Raw genomic sequence first — 17,694 nt, forward strand, 5'->3', positions numbered from 1 at the left:
TCACTCGTGCAGTCAGATTTAATTCATCACAACCAGCAGGAGATTTTGTGTTTTTCATCAAACATCCCACCATCTTTAATAATAATTACTACATGTGGCTACAAGTGAGTAGTGCTGCTCAAATGGAAGTGGGCATTTTTTTAGGGGGTTTGAAGGGCCGGAGTAAAAAGTCAAGAGGTGCGTGTGGGTGTATGAGATTATATGGGTGTATAAAAATTAAATACATAAAGTTTCTAAGATGCATTCAAGTGCCGCATATGAAAAACTTTACGCAGTTGGATGAAGTTCTAATCAGTGTATGAAACAGAAATTGCGATTTGACCATATTCCCTTTAATATTTAGTTTGGATTCAGTCCTATCAATGTCATAAACATCAGAAAAAAAAAAAAAGAGGGGAGAGGCATACTTGTTATAAAAATTTTATTTAGAATAAAACAACATAGCCATATTACATGTAGTGTGGTCAATCTATTTTACACACCTCAGGAGAAGCGACACAGTTCTGCCGTGGTACGGTTCAGTATGATTGTAAATATTAAAACTATCACCGACATCATCATCAGCCTACAGCCGGAGGAGGTTATAGCAGTGTTGTTCAGTCTCACAAGTTTTACAGGATAGCATATAGCACGACGACACGACGCAGTGAGGGACCAGTGCTAGAAGGCCAGTGGAAAAACCAACAACAGGTAAAGTAATACTCGTCGTAACGGGTGGCTAGCTTCAGCAGGCCACAGACTCAATGTGATACAGTAATAACTTCTTTTTTTTTTTACTTGGTATCTCCTCGTTGCAGTGTACACAGATACAGTGAGCTAAAGCTAAACCAGGTTGTTCATGTACTGTAAATGATCACGACCGTTTTAAACAAGTTTCACGAACCACAAAAACAAAACTGTGTCTATGAGTCTGAGGTAGCAAGGCAATCATGGCTTTCCTCTGATTTCGGAACATATATCTTTTTGAAAAGAAACTATTCTACATGATGGCGGGGCCTCTCAACGGACCCAGATTCAGGACAACTTTCGATTTAAATCTATATTTTCAAAAACTTCTCTCTTTATACACGGTCCCACTTTAATTCCTCAACTCGTATCTCGTTTTCCAAACGTGGAACGGAAAAACTGTATAGGCACAGAAGGGGTAAACTTTACATTAACAAATCGCAAGTCGACACAAAGTCTGTCGGCATATCCACGCTTTAAAGGGGAACTGGATATGAAGCATGCTACAAGATAGACCTTGAAAACAAAACACGCGACTGAAACTGTAGGGAACCGCTTGTGCTCCCAAATATGGAATAAAACCTGTGGCTAATAGCAACTGGGGGCTGGAGGGTTCAAAGCAGTGGAATGACAAAAAAAACTAAACCATGTAACAGTTTGATTCCCAGTGAAAGCAGAACTTAACAAGAACACAAGACGAAACCCCAGACCACCCTCTGAAAAACAAAAGAAATCATGTTTTACTGTACCAAGCCCGATGCCTCATACTCATCTGCATATCTAAACAAATCACTGACAAATGTTTGAACCAAGTTCAGGTACAATCTACAGTTCATAAAATGTACAATTTGCATAGTACAAGACAAAGGTGGTAAAAGTAGTTAAGTTGTCCGGTCCTGTGCGTCTTTGGGATTTCGGGGTCGGGGGAGTTGTTTGTTTGGGAATGACTCTCTCTTCCAACACTCACTACACACACGCACACACACACACGCACACACAAGCACACGTGCATACACAAACACACGCCCATCCCGTGTGGTCCTCACATCACCTGCAAAACAAAGAACACAAACTTGACATCATCATGGTGGTTCAGACAACAAAAGTTACACATTTTAAAGTGTCTGTGATTTCAGTGATCTCATCTATTGGTAAAATTGTTCCTTTTGCAACCGACGTCATCACGTCATCCTCCTCTTCCAAGTGCAGAGCTACAGGGGCCTGCAGGTAAAATGAAAATGCAAAAGGCCCCCCCACCAGAGCCAGTGTTTTCTCCGTCTGTTCTACTGTAGAAACATGATGGTGCAGCATGTCGGTCTCTGCAGAGGAGGCCGCGCTCCCAATGTAAATATAAGGGGCTCATTCTAAGGTAACAAAAACAACAATCCTTGGTTTGAGGTGATCACACTGTACACTAATGACAAGATAACTATGAATATAATTTCTGCTGAGAGACCTCTCTTGAATCCTACACAGTGGCCCCTTTAAAGCACAATGCCACTAAATAGGCGTGTGTTTTGGTTTCGGGGTGGATCCACGGAAAATTTACGCCGAGTGCAAAAGGTGAACGGGCCTCATTTATCTGCAAGACGCCGCTGTCTGGAAACATCAGAGGTTCGAGCAAAGTAATCTGTTCTGAAAGGTGGTAAATGGACGGCGGTCCCTCGAGTCTGTTACAGTCCATTAGGAGCTTGGTGTGGAGGAAAAGGAAAAGGAGGAGGTGAGCATGGACGATGCAGAGGAGATAGTGCAAGGCAGAGCTGTCTTCTTAGAAAATGGAATCACGCACTTAAACCTATTCACCCATGCCTTAACTTGCTCTGACAATAGATTAAGTCTGGAGGTGTAAAAAAAACCTGAAAGCGATAAGTTGAAGTGCAATGGTCATCGACGACTAAAGAAGCAGAGATCAAATGTTAAAATATGTGCAACATTGACTCGTATCAAATAGGCAGTTGGACTGATTCACTGTGCTCTTGTGTGTCTACAGGGAAAGTGTGGAAGAGCTTTGTCTCACCTGTGGTCTTGAGGAGAGACTCGAGGCTGCGGGAGATAAAACAAAGACACAAATTGAGTGGTTTAACACTTGAACGCTCCCAGTTCCTCTGTGTTTTTATATGCCTACGTTAAATAATCAGCCTCTGGGTCCCTCCCACATGGTCGTGCACACACACTCGGATCCGTGCTGCTCAGTCGCGGTGCCCCGGAGCTGTGCAATAACCAAATGCTAATAACACTTGTTGGAGTGTCTGCCAGATTAAAATGGATTTTTAACTAAAGCCCCTCATAGGAGTTTCAACTCGAGAAAAAAAAAGATTTGAATGCAATTTAAAGCCGTTGAGGTCTAACTCCCTTTTTAGAGAATTTAATTTTTCAATGTAATTAACCTCCCCAGAGGTGGATATTCCATCATGTCCTGCTATAAAGAGTAATGAGGGTCTAAGGTTTTTTCCCCTCTCTGATCATATCAAATACTAGATTGAAATAATAATAATAGAAAAGCCTCAGGGCTCTATTGAAAATCCGTGTTTGAGAAAACATTTTATCAGAATCCAAACCACAAAGTCACAATGCAGAGGAGGCGACGGCGGCGGCACACAAACAACGATTCCGGCTTTTTGAAAAAGCACAGTCTATGTGCCACTATACATCACTCTTCACTGGAAAACAGGACAAGACCTTTGAATTCATGACTACAGATGAGTGCACAGATGCTCGAGACGCCATTATTTATACATAGGACCCACACACACGCACGCACGCACGCACACAGACACACACCATGTACAAACAGAGAGCAGGCGTGTGTGAGATTGTCAAAGAGGAGGGAAAAGACAGAGGGATTAACATACAGTGAGCAGTGAGAGGAAGTGAAGGAGACAATCGAAAAAGACGGCTGATGAAGAGTCTGGTTGAAATTGTAAAATATGCTGATTGTATCTAGAAAGATAGATTCATGCACTGAGCTCTGCACAAACTGGGAACTATACATTCACGTCATGGATGATCAAAATCTGTAGATGCAGGATATGTCACAATTCCTGTTCAAGATTTTGCAAGAAAAATTTGTAAAATGTTGAATCTGCCGTTCACAGTAGTCGATCAACACAAAATGAACTGGCAAATACTTTGCTCAGCCATGTGTCGAGGTAAAATGCAAACCTTTCTCTTCGTCATATATGTTAGTAAACTAAATCTCTCAAACAAATTCTTGGTTTATAGAACACACTTAAAAAACGAATTCACACTTCCAATACGCCACAAGCGAATTTGCCCTGCGAGGGGGGAGTTATTAACAGTTAAACAGAGTGGCGTGCACTGTTTTTCTTTCTGCTGACAAGCGACCTTGTGGCCTTTGCACAAATCTGCCGTCAGAGGCTGTGAAGACACGGCGGGAGACAGGAGGGGGAGGAAGAGGAGGAGGAGTGGGGAAACTTACGACTGCATGCAGGGAAGGAGTTGTTAATCTGCTCCATTACATCTGCCAGGTCAGAGCTGCTGTTGTGGGAGTCCAGCAACTCATCTGAACACACACACACACACACACACACACACACACACACACACACACACACACACACACACACACACACACACACACACACACACACACACACACACACACACACACACACACACACACACACACACACACACACACACACACACACACAGAATTTGAGTTACCACAGACACACTTTCCCATGGTGCCACACCACAAAGTGGGCAACAGGTTTCTATTTGCAGAGAAACAGTGAGAAATTCTTTTTTGTGTCGTGAGCAATCGTCAAACTTTCAGGCTAAATGCTGTACAATACTCAAAGAGTTTGGGTATGTAAGTCCTTTTGAGCTGGCGTATCTCACCTGAGTTGTCAGTGAGGGGCCCTCGGTCTTGCACAGCGGGAGAGGACACTCCGTTTACCCTCGAGTCCACCTCCGGCTGAGAAAGAGAGAGAGAGGGGACAGAGAGAAGGGAACGGAAAAAAAAGAAGAAAACTCCATCATTATAACATAATCATTCCGCTCGGCGTCCGCTTGACAACTTCAAAATTAGCCGTGCTTCACTGTTGCAGGCGGAGACAAGGGAATACCAGAGGGCGCAGCAATGACGCTGTCATGAGAACCACAACATTTCTCATAAACATGTCTCCGCCGATGTCCCGGGCTGAGTCACGTTCAAAGACCTTAAAGGACATTTTTTATAGATTTCATAGTGTTCCAGATATGTGTTGCGCGCTGATGTTCAGTGAATGCAACAGCAAGAAAAAAATTAATCCAGGACTGCTTTACTTCGATCAAGATCATGGATCCTGGCAGAAGATATAACCAATGTTCCCATGTGTCCACAATAATACACGCTGTGCAGTGCAATAGACATATTTATCTTCCTGTCCGAAAAACTGTACAAGAGCCTCTCTTGTTTTTTTTCTCTCAGCTGATATGTCTGACATTAATGTAGCAGACGGTGAATACAGATGACCTACAGCAATCTGAATAACAGTGTTGATGTTCAGGATGTTTTTGATTGGCTCTTCCCTGTGACAGATTGTGTCCCAGTTCATTCGGTTCACGGTGCATTTTACTGTCGTCTGCACGACGTCCCTGCTCTGCAGCCTCACCTCCATATCAACAACTGAGCTCGAACTGACGTGCTGCTATAAAAGCACAATGAATAAATACTTCAGATTGAAGTCACGGCTGATAAGAAGAAAAAAAAATGTAATAAAACACTATTTTAAAACAATCAATTAGACACGAGGGTTTTCGCAGCTGATATGCAGTGGACGGCAGATCAATTTTGGAAAACACGGGTCTGTTGCTCTGATGCACAGAAGCAAATACTTGAGGTCCGCTGACATTTACGGCAAATCCCACATTCCCTCATCCCCTTCAGCCCTTTGTGACTGCGGGAAACCAAATCAATGTCGCCCCCCTTCCTCATCCACATCAACCCCATTCTTCCTCTTCCCCTTCATCTCCTGCAGCCCCCAGCGCTAGTAAAGGCTGACATGTTGGAGACGTCTCCAGAGCCCAGCCAGTGTCTGGAGGCTCGTCTTTGAATAGCGAAGGGTCAGGGCCTCGGTGAGCCCTCCGGAGTGTGAATTTAATGTGTCCCGTCGAGCCGGCTGGGGTCATACTTCTGCTGCTTGGCAATAACGCGGCGTTTGACGGAAAGACACGTTGACGTATCGTCAGGACTTCAAATGTCAGACAACAGAAGTTCTTATTTCGAGAGCGAGTAGGTAAGTCAGTAAAGGTCCATATATAACCTTTCACCGATACTAGTCACAAAGTGCTTCACATTGAAAGTGATAATATCAAACAAATTCCTCAAGCTTTCTGGGGGACTGTTCCAAGGCTTAGGGGCCATAGATTGTGAAGTAGGATCCCCCTGAGTCTTAGAGCGTGTACGCGGTACACGTGGAAAGTCGTGGGTGGGCGACCCAAGAGCTCGGCCGGCGGTGTGAAGGTGCAGAAGGAGCCTGCTTTGAAGGGCTATATGAGTGAGCACCAAAATTTGGAGCCAAGCAGCCGCATTTGTAAGGATGATTTGTGAAGGCGGGTAAAACAGGGAACTGCAGCATCTATTATAGCTTAACAATATTTTAGATAAAACGTTTTGTGCCACTTCAATTATTTGTGCGTTTTAGTTGCTGTCCAGATCAGGAATTCTATAAATGAGTTTAACATCAGCCAGCTATAACAATATAATACTGCTTAAATGTTAAAACATCATCAGTAGTAATATTCCAATTATATATCCTATTAATAAATTGAGAAATTCCTGGTCAGCTCAACTTCAAACTTCATGTTACTTGACCTGAAAAAAGAAAAAAACTACTAATAATATAATACTGATAATACTGCCTATGCTACCTGATGAGTACTTTTACTTGTTTTTTTTTCCCTTCTGAATTTTAGTATTGATACTTCCACCATCGAAAAAAATCATGTCGCATAAATGTGCATGCAAATCAGTACGTTAACAACAATAGAAATACTGTCTGAAATGGAAGGACATCTCCAACATGGTGACCTGGGTCCATGAAAAACAAATGTTTAAGGCGCCGGTCCTCTGTTCGACATTTAACAAATGTCATTCCCCTATTCTCTTTCTCTTTCTCTCTCTCTCTCTCTCATTTCCTGTCTATCTTCTTGCCGCCATCAAATAAAGGAATAAAAAATGCCCCCTCCTCCAGACAAAATGAAAAACAACAATAATAATAATAAAAAAGAGAATGTTGCTCTTCATCCATTAACAATCTGCAGAGTCACTTTAGCCGCCTTCCTCGGGCCCCATGGTTGTTGTGAGTTATTACTGTGCTCTCACAGAGCCAATACCTGCTGGCCCCTGTGTTTGCTCAGTCTGATTTGTCAGGATCGCCGGTTGTTTGGCTTTGAGGGTTTGCGCATTTCTACCTGGCACAGAACGATCCAACTTTTAGTGAGCAATTAGGCTGCGAATAAACAGATCTGAGAGTTATTGATAGAAGGTGGAGATGGATGCTGGACTCCTGGGTGGAATGGTAATGACTTCATTAGGACCTAATCTGAGCGCTGATGAGCAGATTTATTTCTTTTTTAAAGCTAAGGATAAAATCTGATTGGTTATCACGTTTTTTTTGCGAACAGACATTTTTATGTTGGATTTAATAAGTGCATATTTATGTCAATGATACATTTGAAAAAGATGGAAGGAATCCTTTTAATTTATTGGAAGCCTTCTGTATCAGTGTTTCACTTTATAAATTGAGTTTTTGAAAAATACATATTTTATGAGTGACACTGAAACAGCCCTGCCAGCTGCCGTGTCTGTGAACTGTGATTACTGCCGCGCTTCTCTTCAACAAGTCTATTTAACAAAAGAAAAGAGATAAACTTCAAATCACTGCTGTCTATGTGCAAACAGTTCTTCATCTCGGGAAAAAAATATTTCAATTGTTTAGCCAGAGTGCATTTAAATGAATCACGAGGGATGTATGCAATTAAGCAATAATTCTCAATCCCCATTTGTCCCGTTAATTTGCTGTGTGAGTCTTTTTTTATACCTGCTGGAAACTGGAAAGCTCACCTAAAAGTCCGTTTACAGATGTCGAAAGCTGATAACCCGCCTTTATATCATGTGATTGCACTACTTGAGGTTTAAAGTCCTTGTCTCGGTTGTTTCTGTTATTTCAACCACTCCACTTCGCTGTTGTCAAGGTGAAATCCACAACAGCAAAAAAACAACCTGATTGCTCTTTATAAATATATATATGTGTGTGTAAAAAAAAAAAAAAAAAAAAAAAAAAAAAATATATATATATATATATATATATATATATATATATATATATATATATATATATATATATATATATATATATATATATATATAATATTGGCTCTTCTCAGCCACAAGCTGTCGCTTCTTGGAATTAAACTGTGGAACAAATCAGTGGGAGTATTACATGTACGACACCTGGTGCAGTAGCTGTCGGAGGCGGTGGAGCTGCGACTCCAGCTGTTTGTTGTGTTCCTCCAGGATGTGCATGCGGGCCTCCAGGCGGCCCTTGTGTTGTCGTAGGAGCTTGGCCTCGGCGAGAAGATCGGCCTCGTCGGGATGGTCGGAGGGGCCCTCCGACTCCCAGGGGCCTCCGGAGGGGGCCCCTCGCTGGCCATGCTGCTCCTTCAGCTGCTCATACTCCCTCTGCAGGGTCCTGGGAATAAGGACACACAGCACAAATCTATATGTATGTATGTATGTATGTATGGGCATGTTGCAACCTCTAGCCTGCCAAGATCTTGTGTGATCTTTCCTATGGCTACAATTATGTGGTTAAATGTTGTTGTTTTTATCCTTAACTGAGATAAGCACTTTTCAATATTAAGTAAATTTTCAGGAAATAATTTATAGAATCTTAAATGTCATAATGATCACATATATGTATGGTGTTGGGATCTATGAGAGATCCAGATAATAATCCAAATCTGGTGAAAGGAAATCGTGTAAAAAAATAAAAAAATAAAAGGTGTTTAGCCTTGGCGGAGGTATGGGCTCTACTGAGTGTCATTCTAGTTTAGTTCAGTTTTTGCTCTTTCAAATTCCTGAAGGACTGTAAAACAGAGCGTTCAAAAGCCTCTTCCTCAACTCAACCTTAACAGTGGGGTGCCACACAGAAACAACACACCTCTCCTTTCTCAGTGAAATCCTATTTGAAATGGTTAGACAAACATAAAGGACCCCCCGCCAAATCTCTCACCTCACTCCCTCCTCACCCCCCCTGTCAGTGCAGAACCATAAGCTGCAGTGCTTTACTTAAGTTGGCATTTATGAGGGTAAAACCTTCTCTCTCTCTCTCTCTCTCCCCTCCTTGCTCTCCCGGAGCGCCTGTGAACGTGGATAATCAGTGTTATATCACCCCAGTCGAGCCACTGGCTGAGCATCTCCGCAACAATAGAGCGTACATTGACTCTGACTCTAAACCGTCTCCATTTTCTAATCTAAGCGAGGGAGGACTTTGCGTGTGTGAGGCAGACGGGGTGTGTGTGTGTGTGTGTGTGTGTGTGTGTGTGTGTGTATGTTTATGCATTGTGCACTGGAGTGTGACAATGAGCACAGGTACTCATCAAATGGCACCAGAACCTATGAGTAGACGGTAAATGTGAATAAGAAATTAAAGATTATAAACATTCAGGTTTTCATAAAGCAGACATTTCAACAGCCTTAACCTCTGGCTGATCTTGAAGAAAGATCAACTGAGACTCTTAAGAAGACTGTCCGATCATAAGTGATATTTTCCCCGTATTCAGGGTTTTTGACCAACCTCTTCCAACACTGAATTATCTCCAGTTTAGTTAACCGACACTGTCCTATAAAAGGTCATACCTCTGCTCCTCCTCTAGACGGGCGATGATCCGCTCCAGCTCCCCTCGCTCCTCCCTCTCCACAGCCTGTAGGATCTGGGCAGGACTCTGGGGCTGACTGCAGGGGGAGCTCTCCCCTCCCAGCGTCTGACAGTACTGCAGGATCAGGGCATGCTCGTCGTCCCTGTGGAGAAAGATTCAAAGAGTCATGTGAAGACTGGGGACCCAGACATCTTATCCCCGTTAGATCAGTTCAGTTTACCTACTGTTCACTTGGTGCTAGTTAAGTACCAGAACTGAGGGCCATGATAGGTTTTCATTGTCGTCCTTAATGAATCTGTTTCAAAGGACATCTAATAGCTTGAGGCTGAAACAAAGGCATCTGTGAGGAAGATGCCTTCCTAAGGAAGAACGGCAGCCTTTGCAATTGCAGGTCTGCGTCACTGTGAGCTCCACAATCCCTGGTGCAACACAGACGTGTCAGTCCCTGCTATTTGATTACCAGAATGAGGGAGTGTGAAAGCGGAGAAGAGAAAGAGCCTGGCAGACAGATGGAAAGATACGGAGGGAGAGAGAAATGACTGCCGTGTCTGCTGCTGTGCATCCGTACTGTATGTATGTATGTATCAGTGCGTGTGTCCGTCTGTTTCTTTATGTGCCATCTCCGTGATCTGAAGGAGCTCAAAAAACGTCCTTCGAAGTTAATTAGAATCAGCGCTTACTGTACTTATTTTTTGGGAATTGAAGTGTACATTTTTTGGGTTGTCGTGCGCTCTTGACATCTTTTAAAATGCGCAGTGACACCCTCTCTGAGCGAGTTAATCAAATACGCTCCAGAGGGCAGGCTGACAAGCTGAAATGTCTAAAGTTTTTCATAAAGACACCCTTGAATTGCACCGTGGGAGACAATCAATGAGTGCATAGCAAAGATTCAAACAAGATAGGTTACAAATAGAAAGTAATTGTAGTATTGTGTGACCAAGGACAGGGACAAGTGGATAGCTAGTGAGAGGTACAGAGAATGAGGCTTTCACTTTTTTCAAATAAGAAGAACAACATTCCAACTTGCCGGTAGCCTTCCATGTACACAGAAGATATTTTAGTTTTTTTGGGGGCACAAAGCTCCTGCTGTGTTTTGAAGCACAAGTTTATGACATGCTCTTCTTTAGAGAATGGGATTTACGTCAAATATTTCAAACTTTTCATGTTTTTTTTTTTACTAAAATGAAAGATAAAATAGACATGAAACTTTCTTTACAAGCAGTGAACACTATGTTTAGAACCTTTCTGCCACCTCTATCCATTAAAGACAAGAAACATTACTCAGCTTTTTTTTATCTCCTCTTTGCCTTCAACTTTACAGCTCCTTCCAAAAATAATTTATTACTTTTTCTAAAAACTTGTACAGACATTTTCTAATACAGTATGTGTGCACAGATGTATGTAGTTATTCATCAATCTGGGGTGGCTGTGACTCTTTAGTTTATGAATTACATACGATAGAAAAAGCGCAAATGTATGTATAGACGCGCTGTATGAATGTCAATTGTACTGTGAAGAGAAAAGTGCTACATAAACACAGTCCATTTACCATCAGTTTCCCTCCAACATGGCGACTGAAGCCGCGCTGAAACTACAGAGTCCCTGATAAATGATATCGAGACAGCAGACAGAGACAGAAGGCTGAGTTTCTCCAGTGCCTGGACCGACATGCACGATGAAGAAAGGCTCGGTTTCTGTAGTGAACGTTGAATATAGGTGGTGGTGCTGCCTGCTGGGGCCAGGGGACGGGATCCTGTGCAGTGAGTGACCAATTAGGGAAGGTCGCTGGCAACAGGAAGCTGCAGCGGGACAATGTGGTGGGCAGGAGGAACCCAGAGGAGCGCCAGGACGAAATGGGGACTATGGCGGTTTGAGCTGGCACACAAAATCAACTGCTGTGGAACACTGGAAGGACAGTTGAAAGGACTGCAGGCCGAGACAGTGGGGTGGTGGTGGAAGATGAAGGGACACAGGAGAAAGACACGACAGAGGGAGTGAACATCAGTGTGGGCGAGGAATTAAATGTGAATAATGGTGATGAATGGCGAAGCTAATAGCCGCAATGCATTGTGAATATGGGCTTGGCGTTTGGCGAGGGTGAGCGGAGGACACTGCTGGAGGAACTTTCACAGTCTCTATCAAACAATAGTCTCGGGGCCTGACGCGTAGCTGTTATATCGCAACGCAAGCAGCTCCTCTAAAGCTGAATATCAGCTGCATAGACAGAGTTCACAGAGAAACTGTAAGAGATAAAGAAAGAGAAACAAGGAAATCAGGAACATGAGAGACTTTTTCTCTCATACCACAAGAGGGGCGGAGTCTTTCATTCCTCCCCTGTGGTTGATATTAAAACCTCTCGCTCTCTCTCTCTGTGGACCTCCACTTTTGGGGACCGATCAATGTGAAGTGTATTGTTTGTGATGCAGCGCTTCAAAGAAAGTATCTCAGTGTTTACCGCTGTGCTTAGTGTTCAATCTGAAGGTTGCCCGGGCCCAAAGGTAAAACATGATTAGACCAAAACTAAAAATGATGAAAGGAGACGAGAAGGGGGTGGAGGAGAGAGTGTGGTGAAAAGATGTTTGAAAAGAAAAAGGGGAGGAGAAATTAAAAGGGAGAGGGGCGGGAGTAAAGGGCAAAATATGAAAGACAAGAAAAAGGGGACAGCACTGGGGAAAGACTGGAAAGCCAGAGATAAAAAAGCCGGGTGAAGAAGTGGGGAGCGTCGGCCCCCAGTTATGTCCTGAGGCGCCGCGGACAACATTGAGCTTTAGCTGGAGGTCAGAGAAAGCAGGCAACACTGACTTCCTAATTAAGGATTCACGCTTTAGATGAAGGCAACGCGGGACAAAAATGGAACAAGCACTGAGGCCACTCGCACACAAATCATTGATATGACTGCACAGCTGGCAGTGAGTCGGCCATCAGTGTTTGCAGCCTTTGAAAGATCAGAAAACAAAAGCCGAAAGCCAAACACGCATGTAATTGGCCAAACGCAGTCATCCGTGTTACACCATGTTACAAAACGTTGCCAGGAAGACACCTCCGCCGCGTCCAGTCACACATGGGCATCATTTCTGTGAGTGTGTGTGTCCTCACAAACAAACAGATGGAGTGGAGAGATATAAAAAGGGGCCTGTGTGAAATCAGCTGTAGGCGGGAAAGAATAAATCGGACAAAAAAGGAGAGGAAAAGACAATTAAACACTCCAAACCAAAGGCGTTAAAATGCAGGGAGGTGGAGAGTTATTTCTAAGCCGAGGGGTCCGACAGCACAATAGCTCCATCTTTTGAGAAGAGATATGGCTGAGGAGACTGTTTTACTGTAGTGGTATCTACAAAGCACAATACTGCAATACTACTAGAAAGCTGGAAAGAAAATAAAAAAATAAAAAGCAAAGACCTACATTGACTGTATTTCAAAGCTGGCCATGATGAAAACTGTTGTCACTAGTTCCAATTTTCTTCAAAGATGATTCAACATTAATTAGCCAACATTAAGAGTCAATGTGAAGGGAATTAATTAGAATAAGTATCTTTCATATAAGAATACATTATCCTTCACAAAAAATGGAAATAACAATCTACGAGTAATTCAACGGATGTGGTTCTTTTTTCCTTTCCAGTTAGTGGTACAGTTCAGCGAGCAATAAACAAAAGTTTTTATCATCTCTCAGACCCCAGTGTTCTCTACTGAGAGACCTGGTTATATATTATACTACTCAGAATAACACAATTCGGTTTTGCATCACAAAGAATGTATATTATTTAAAAAAAAAAGACGGTACGCACACTGGTGTGATATTGTGCTTCATGTCAGCAAGTACAAAGCCATTCTTATCAAAAGTGTTCTGGAAAAAAGACTCCCAGTTATCTTTCATGATTGGCCTTGAAATGTCCTTTTTCTCTGAGTATTGTGCTCTTCTTTTATCTTCACAGCGACGCTGTGGCGACCGTTGTTTTGCAGGAACGTGAAATGAAAACTCGTGGAGAAATGACACTGATGTGCAATTAAGTGAAAGCCTGTTTATATACAGTCTACGGTGAAAGCTCACTTTTTGTGGGTGTTTTTTTTTTTGTCCCTCTGCTGCTAAACCCATTAGCCTTCATCAAACCATCGTCTTCCTCACCTCATTAGCACTCTACGCACTTTTGTGTGTGAGCGTCAGTGTTGTTTCAGAGCTGGCGAAAATAATGGCTTCATTTCTTAAGTACGAGCACAAAGAGAGAGCGAGGAGGAGTGGGGATGATGATGGTGTTTGTCGCACGTTATGAAAAATAAATCCACCTCTGCTTCCAGCTTCTCCTGCTCACCAAAACTATCTCTCTTTCTATCCTTCTGTCCTTCCACTGGATCAGGTGAAAAGTGAGAGATCGGAGAGAAATGCAGTTTTTGGGAGCCTTCAATCGAACACCTCCTGTTTCTGAAAAACACTATTTTAAGAAGCAAGGTGAGATGAAGGTGACGTGTGGGGGCAGTGGTCCACATGATGCCTGCGCATCAGCAACCCACATCAGAATGAAGCTGACGCTTCAACGAGGACTCTCACAAGGGTTTAACCATCTTCCCATGTGCCGTTCCACCGTTGTGCTGTAAATACTCCTTTTTAAAAAGCCCCAAACTTTCATACAGGAACCCTTTTTTCTCTCGCATTCTCTCTTTTTTGTGCTCTTTTGCTACTTTAAATTGTTGCAGAGATTCTAGAAGAAAAAAAATCAAACATGCATACACACATTGCTAATTTCCAAAAATATGAGGATGATCTTTGATCTTGGGCCAAGAGAGTTTCCGTTTGCCTAACGCGCTGGTGTCCATGGGCTAAGGGGGTATCAGTTTAGAAAAAGGTACTGCAGCCTTCAACAAGAATGGCCTGTAGAAGACGTGCACATGGCTTCTCTCACACACACACACACACACATGCACGCACACCATTGTTGCTTATCAGCGTTTCCTCCTCTTCTTTGTTCTTTTCTTCTTCTTCTACATTTGCCATGTTCTCATCTCCTTTCATCAAAGATAACTGGTCGTTATCAGAGATCCTGAAACCAATCACTCTCACCGCTCATTGTTGGCACTGGAATCCATTACATTTTCCTGCCACGGTCCTCGCCTTCCTGCCGCATCCGACCACATCCCATTGTCTTTTTCCCCCTCACTCAACACTTCACTGTTGCTCTTCCGAAACCGTTCACAGTTCTCTCACACTCTCTTCAGGAACGTGGAAATCCATCTTGATATTTATTTGGTATAACAATACGATTGAATAGGTATAGTATCATGATGAAACCAAACATTAATAAATATGTTACCCCAAATAAGTAGTTACTTGATCAACTCAAATGGAAAACTGAATATTAGCTTTCATTGATGAAAAGCATGTGAATATATGAAAATAAAGAGTTTGCATATAGGTTTCTAGACAGGTTAGATTAAAGCAACCAGAAAATGAAATCAGTCATGTGTCCCCCGTTGAAGGAATTGCCCAATCATATATATTTTTTTAAATACTGTAAATGCCGAACAGAGACTTACATGCTTCCTGTGGCTGAGCTGCTGTCTGTGGGCAGAGAGCCGTTGGATCGCTCCATCTGGGCCAACCTGGGAGAGAAACCACCATCAGGGAAGAAAAACGTTCACATGTAAAAGCTGTCATCCTCTCATTAAGTTGCAGAACATCAGTGTAGACAAAGGGAGGATCTCAGCGCCCCACAGCAGCAGCACACACCAGTGCAGACTTTTAAAATGTATGAAGTCTCCAAGTAGGTGAAATGAGGCTGGATCCCCTGATCAAAGCCTGTATTCATTCAAACTGTAATACAGCCGCAGCAGATTAATAACATGATTCACACGTTATCCTGTAGGATGAAAGTGCACTATAACACAATGGATGGGAAGGTGTTGGGTAAGAGATAATTTGAGTTTGAATTTCACGAGTCCAATCTTCACATTGCATTTGCCCATGCAAATCTAGGAGCCACACCATAATCTACAATGTCAGCATCTATAGTTCGGTTAAAATTGTAATTCATTCGGCACATCTGTGCCAGCGCTGATAAAACAGTGCAGCCAGAGAGACAGCGAAGGTTAATGGTGTGTGACCAACGGAAGGTTACAGGCCAAACAGGGCAGCGCCGCAGCAGAAGACCTCTCATGTTTAAAGTGGCGCGTGGAAGGACACAAGTAGCCGTTGTCTGCTTCAGAGAAGATAAGCTTTTGGACTGATTAGAGATTCAGTCAAGGGGCTAGATGGGATTTATGCAACGTGCGATACTCGTGGCTCTTAATATTTAGACTTATCTCAAAATCAAACATGACAGGTTTCCAGGCTCAGTGCAGCAGAACATTAGTCTGGCGATGTCAGTAACGATTAACCAGCAGGACGCACACGCTGTGTACATGGGTGTGTTGATTTACGCAGCAGCATCCTTTCAAGTGGGCGGCAGAAAAGCGGCTATCGTGCCGATCGGTTGCTGCTCTGATCTCAGCGGCACATCCAGAATATCACCAGCCACAGTTGGGGGTGGCTGATGTTCTCGGAGTTTACTATACTAACCGAGCAGACTATGACAGCAATATTATATTTTATGTATGCAGTGTTTTTCCCTCCCATTATGAGAGTTGCATTTCATGCAGTATGCCTTAACTGAATGAACAATAAAAAAAAACACTCTGTGCAGTGAGGACATGGTATTGGTCCAAATCTTAGTCCATTTTTTTTTTTCAATTCCCAAAAACGGAGGTTGTTTTTTATTTCAGGATTAAACAATTAAGTGTTAATTCATTACTACAGATATATTTTTTTTAATGGACCAAGTGACAGTTTGACTATGTTCTTTTACAGAGTGTTGCATTGTGGGTCGTTTGTAGCCTTACTTTTGCTGAGATAGTGAGTGTTTTTGAGTTTAAAATCTAAATCAGCCTTAGAAATGTTTGGTTTGTCCAGTTTTTAACTTTCTGCAGGCTGCTGTAACACGTTCTGCTGCCACAGAGGAAATAAATTCATGAGAGAAATGAATGGTAAATGGACTGTATTTATATAGTGCTTTTCTAGTCATATAGACCACTCAAAGCGCTTTACAGGAAAGTCACATTCACCCATTCACACACATTCATACAGCGCTGCTATTTTCCGCGCATTTTTCTGTCACATTCATACACATTCATACACTGTCGGATGCGTCAGAGGTAAGTTAGGGTTAAGTGTGTGCCCAAGGACACAACGGCATGTGGACTGGCGGAAGCTGGGATCGACCCGTTGGTGAACGAACGACTCTACGTCCTGAGCTACAGTCGCCCACAAATGAAACAGAGCAAAACCTGTCAAACAGACAAGAATCACGTCTGTCACAGACTATGAGGTCCAAAAGACTGGACTGCCAGAAAGAATAATCATACGAGAGAGGAATTGAGTCGCTACAGTAACTCAGTCAGCTGACCAGCAGCCACCGGGACGTGAGCTGTCTCCAGACGTCCAACCGAACAGATTCCTTTGGTACGCTTATGAGAGGATGAAACCATTGCAGCTCACAGCTTTTCATTAGAATTTTTGAATTCCAAATGTTATTTCGTGCAGCATGATCAATCAAAAATGTGAAGGTTCACTTCATCTGTGAGCAGATTTGTTTCTCATTTCTTGAAGCAAATGTCTGAGTGTGACTGTGGAAAACATCACCCTGACTGTTTTTATATTTACTGTAATAACAGTGGATTTCTGACATACAAATTGCTTCTTTTTAGGCATAATACCCCCCTAATGGTTGAAAATGTCGCTGTGCACTGCATGCATCTTGTAATCCTGAATAAAGATATTGGTTTTCATTTAATTCCATCGACTGCAACTCATATTTATACTTTTTGATTTCAGCCGATGTTGAACTTAGCACAGTATCGTGTTTTTTAACCTTATTCTGATTGGTAAATGTAATTTCGGAAGCTTCCAGGCAGCTGTTGTTTTCCATTTATTTCATGCTTTTAAAATCACTGCACAGTGATTTGATTTGGTTTTCATGTCCATGCCTTATTGTTGTCAATATTAGATTATTGCTGCATAGTCATGCATATGTAGACTGAAGGCAAATGCGA

At 42.6% G+C, this 17,694-nt stretch overlaps 1 protein-coding gene across 9 annotated transcripts in view; it reads right to left on the bottom strand.

The window, feature by feature from the left end:
* Nucleotides 1-406: 406 nt before the first annotated feature.
* Nucleotides 407-17,694, bottom strand: part of utrn (utrophin) — a 153,595-nt gene continuing 136,307 nt past the window's right edge. For all 9 annotated transcript variants that reach the window (XM_035618477.2, XM_035618478.2, XM_035618476.2 and 6 more), the window contains 7 exons: nt 15,145-15,210; nt 9,596-9,757; nt 8,189-8,426; nt 4,591-4,666; nt 4,166-4,249; nt 2,744-2,769; nt 407-1,777 (listed from right to left, as the gene is read on the bottom strand). In XM_035618477.2, the coding sequence (XP_035474370.2) occupies nt 1,769-1,777; nt 2,744-2,769; nt 4,166-4,249; nt 4,591-4,666; nt 8,189-8,426; nt 9,596-9,757; nt 15,145-15,210 (661 nt within the window). In that variant the 3' untranslated portion in view covers nt 407-1,768. The remainder of the gene's footprint in view (nt 1,778-2,743; nt 2,770-4,165; nt 4,250-4,590; nt 4,667-8,188; nt 8,427-9,595; nt 9,758-15,144; nt 15,211-17,694) is intronic.

Source organism: Scophthalmus maximus, chromosome 18, assembly GCF_022379125.1.
Source record: "Scophthalmus maximus strain ysfricsl-2021 chromosome 18, ASM2237912v1, whole genome shotgun sequence".
In the NCBI taxonomy this organism is placed as follows: domain Eukaryota; kingdom Metazoa; phylum Chordata; class Actinopteri; order Pleuronectiformes; family Scophthalmidae; genus Scophthalmus; species Scophthalmus maximus.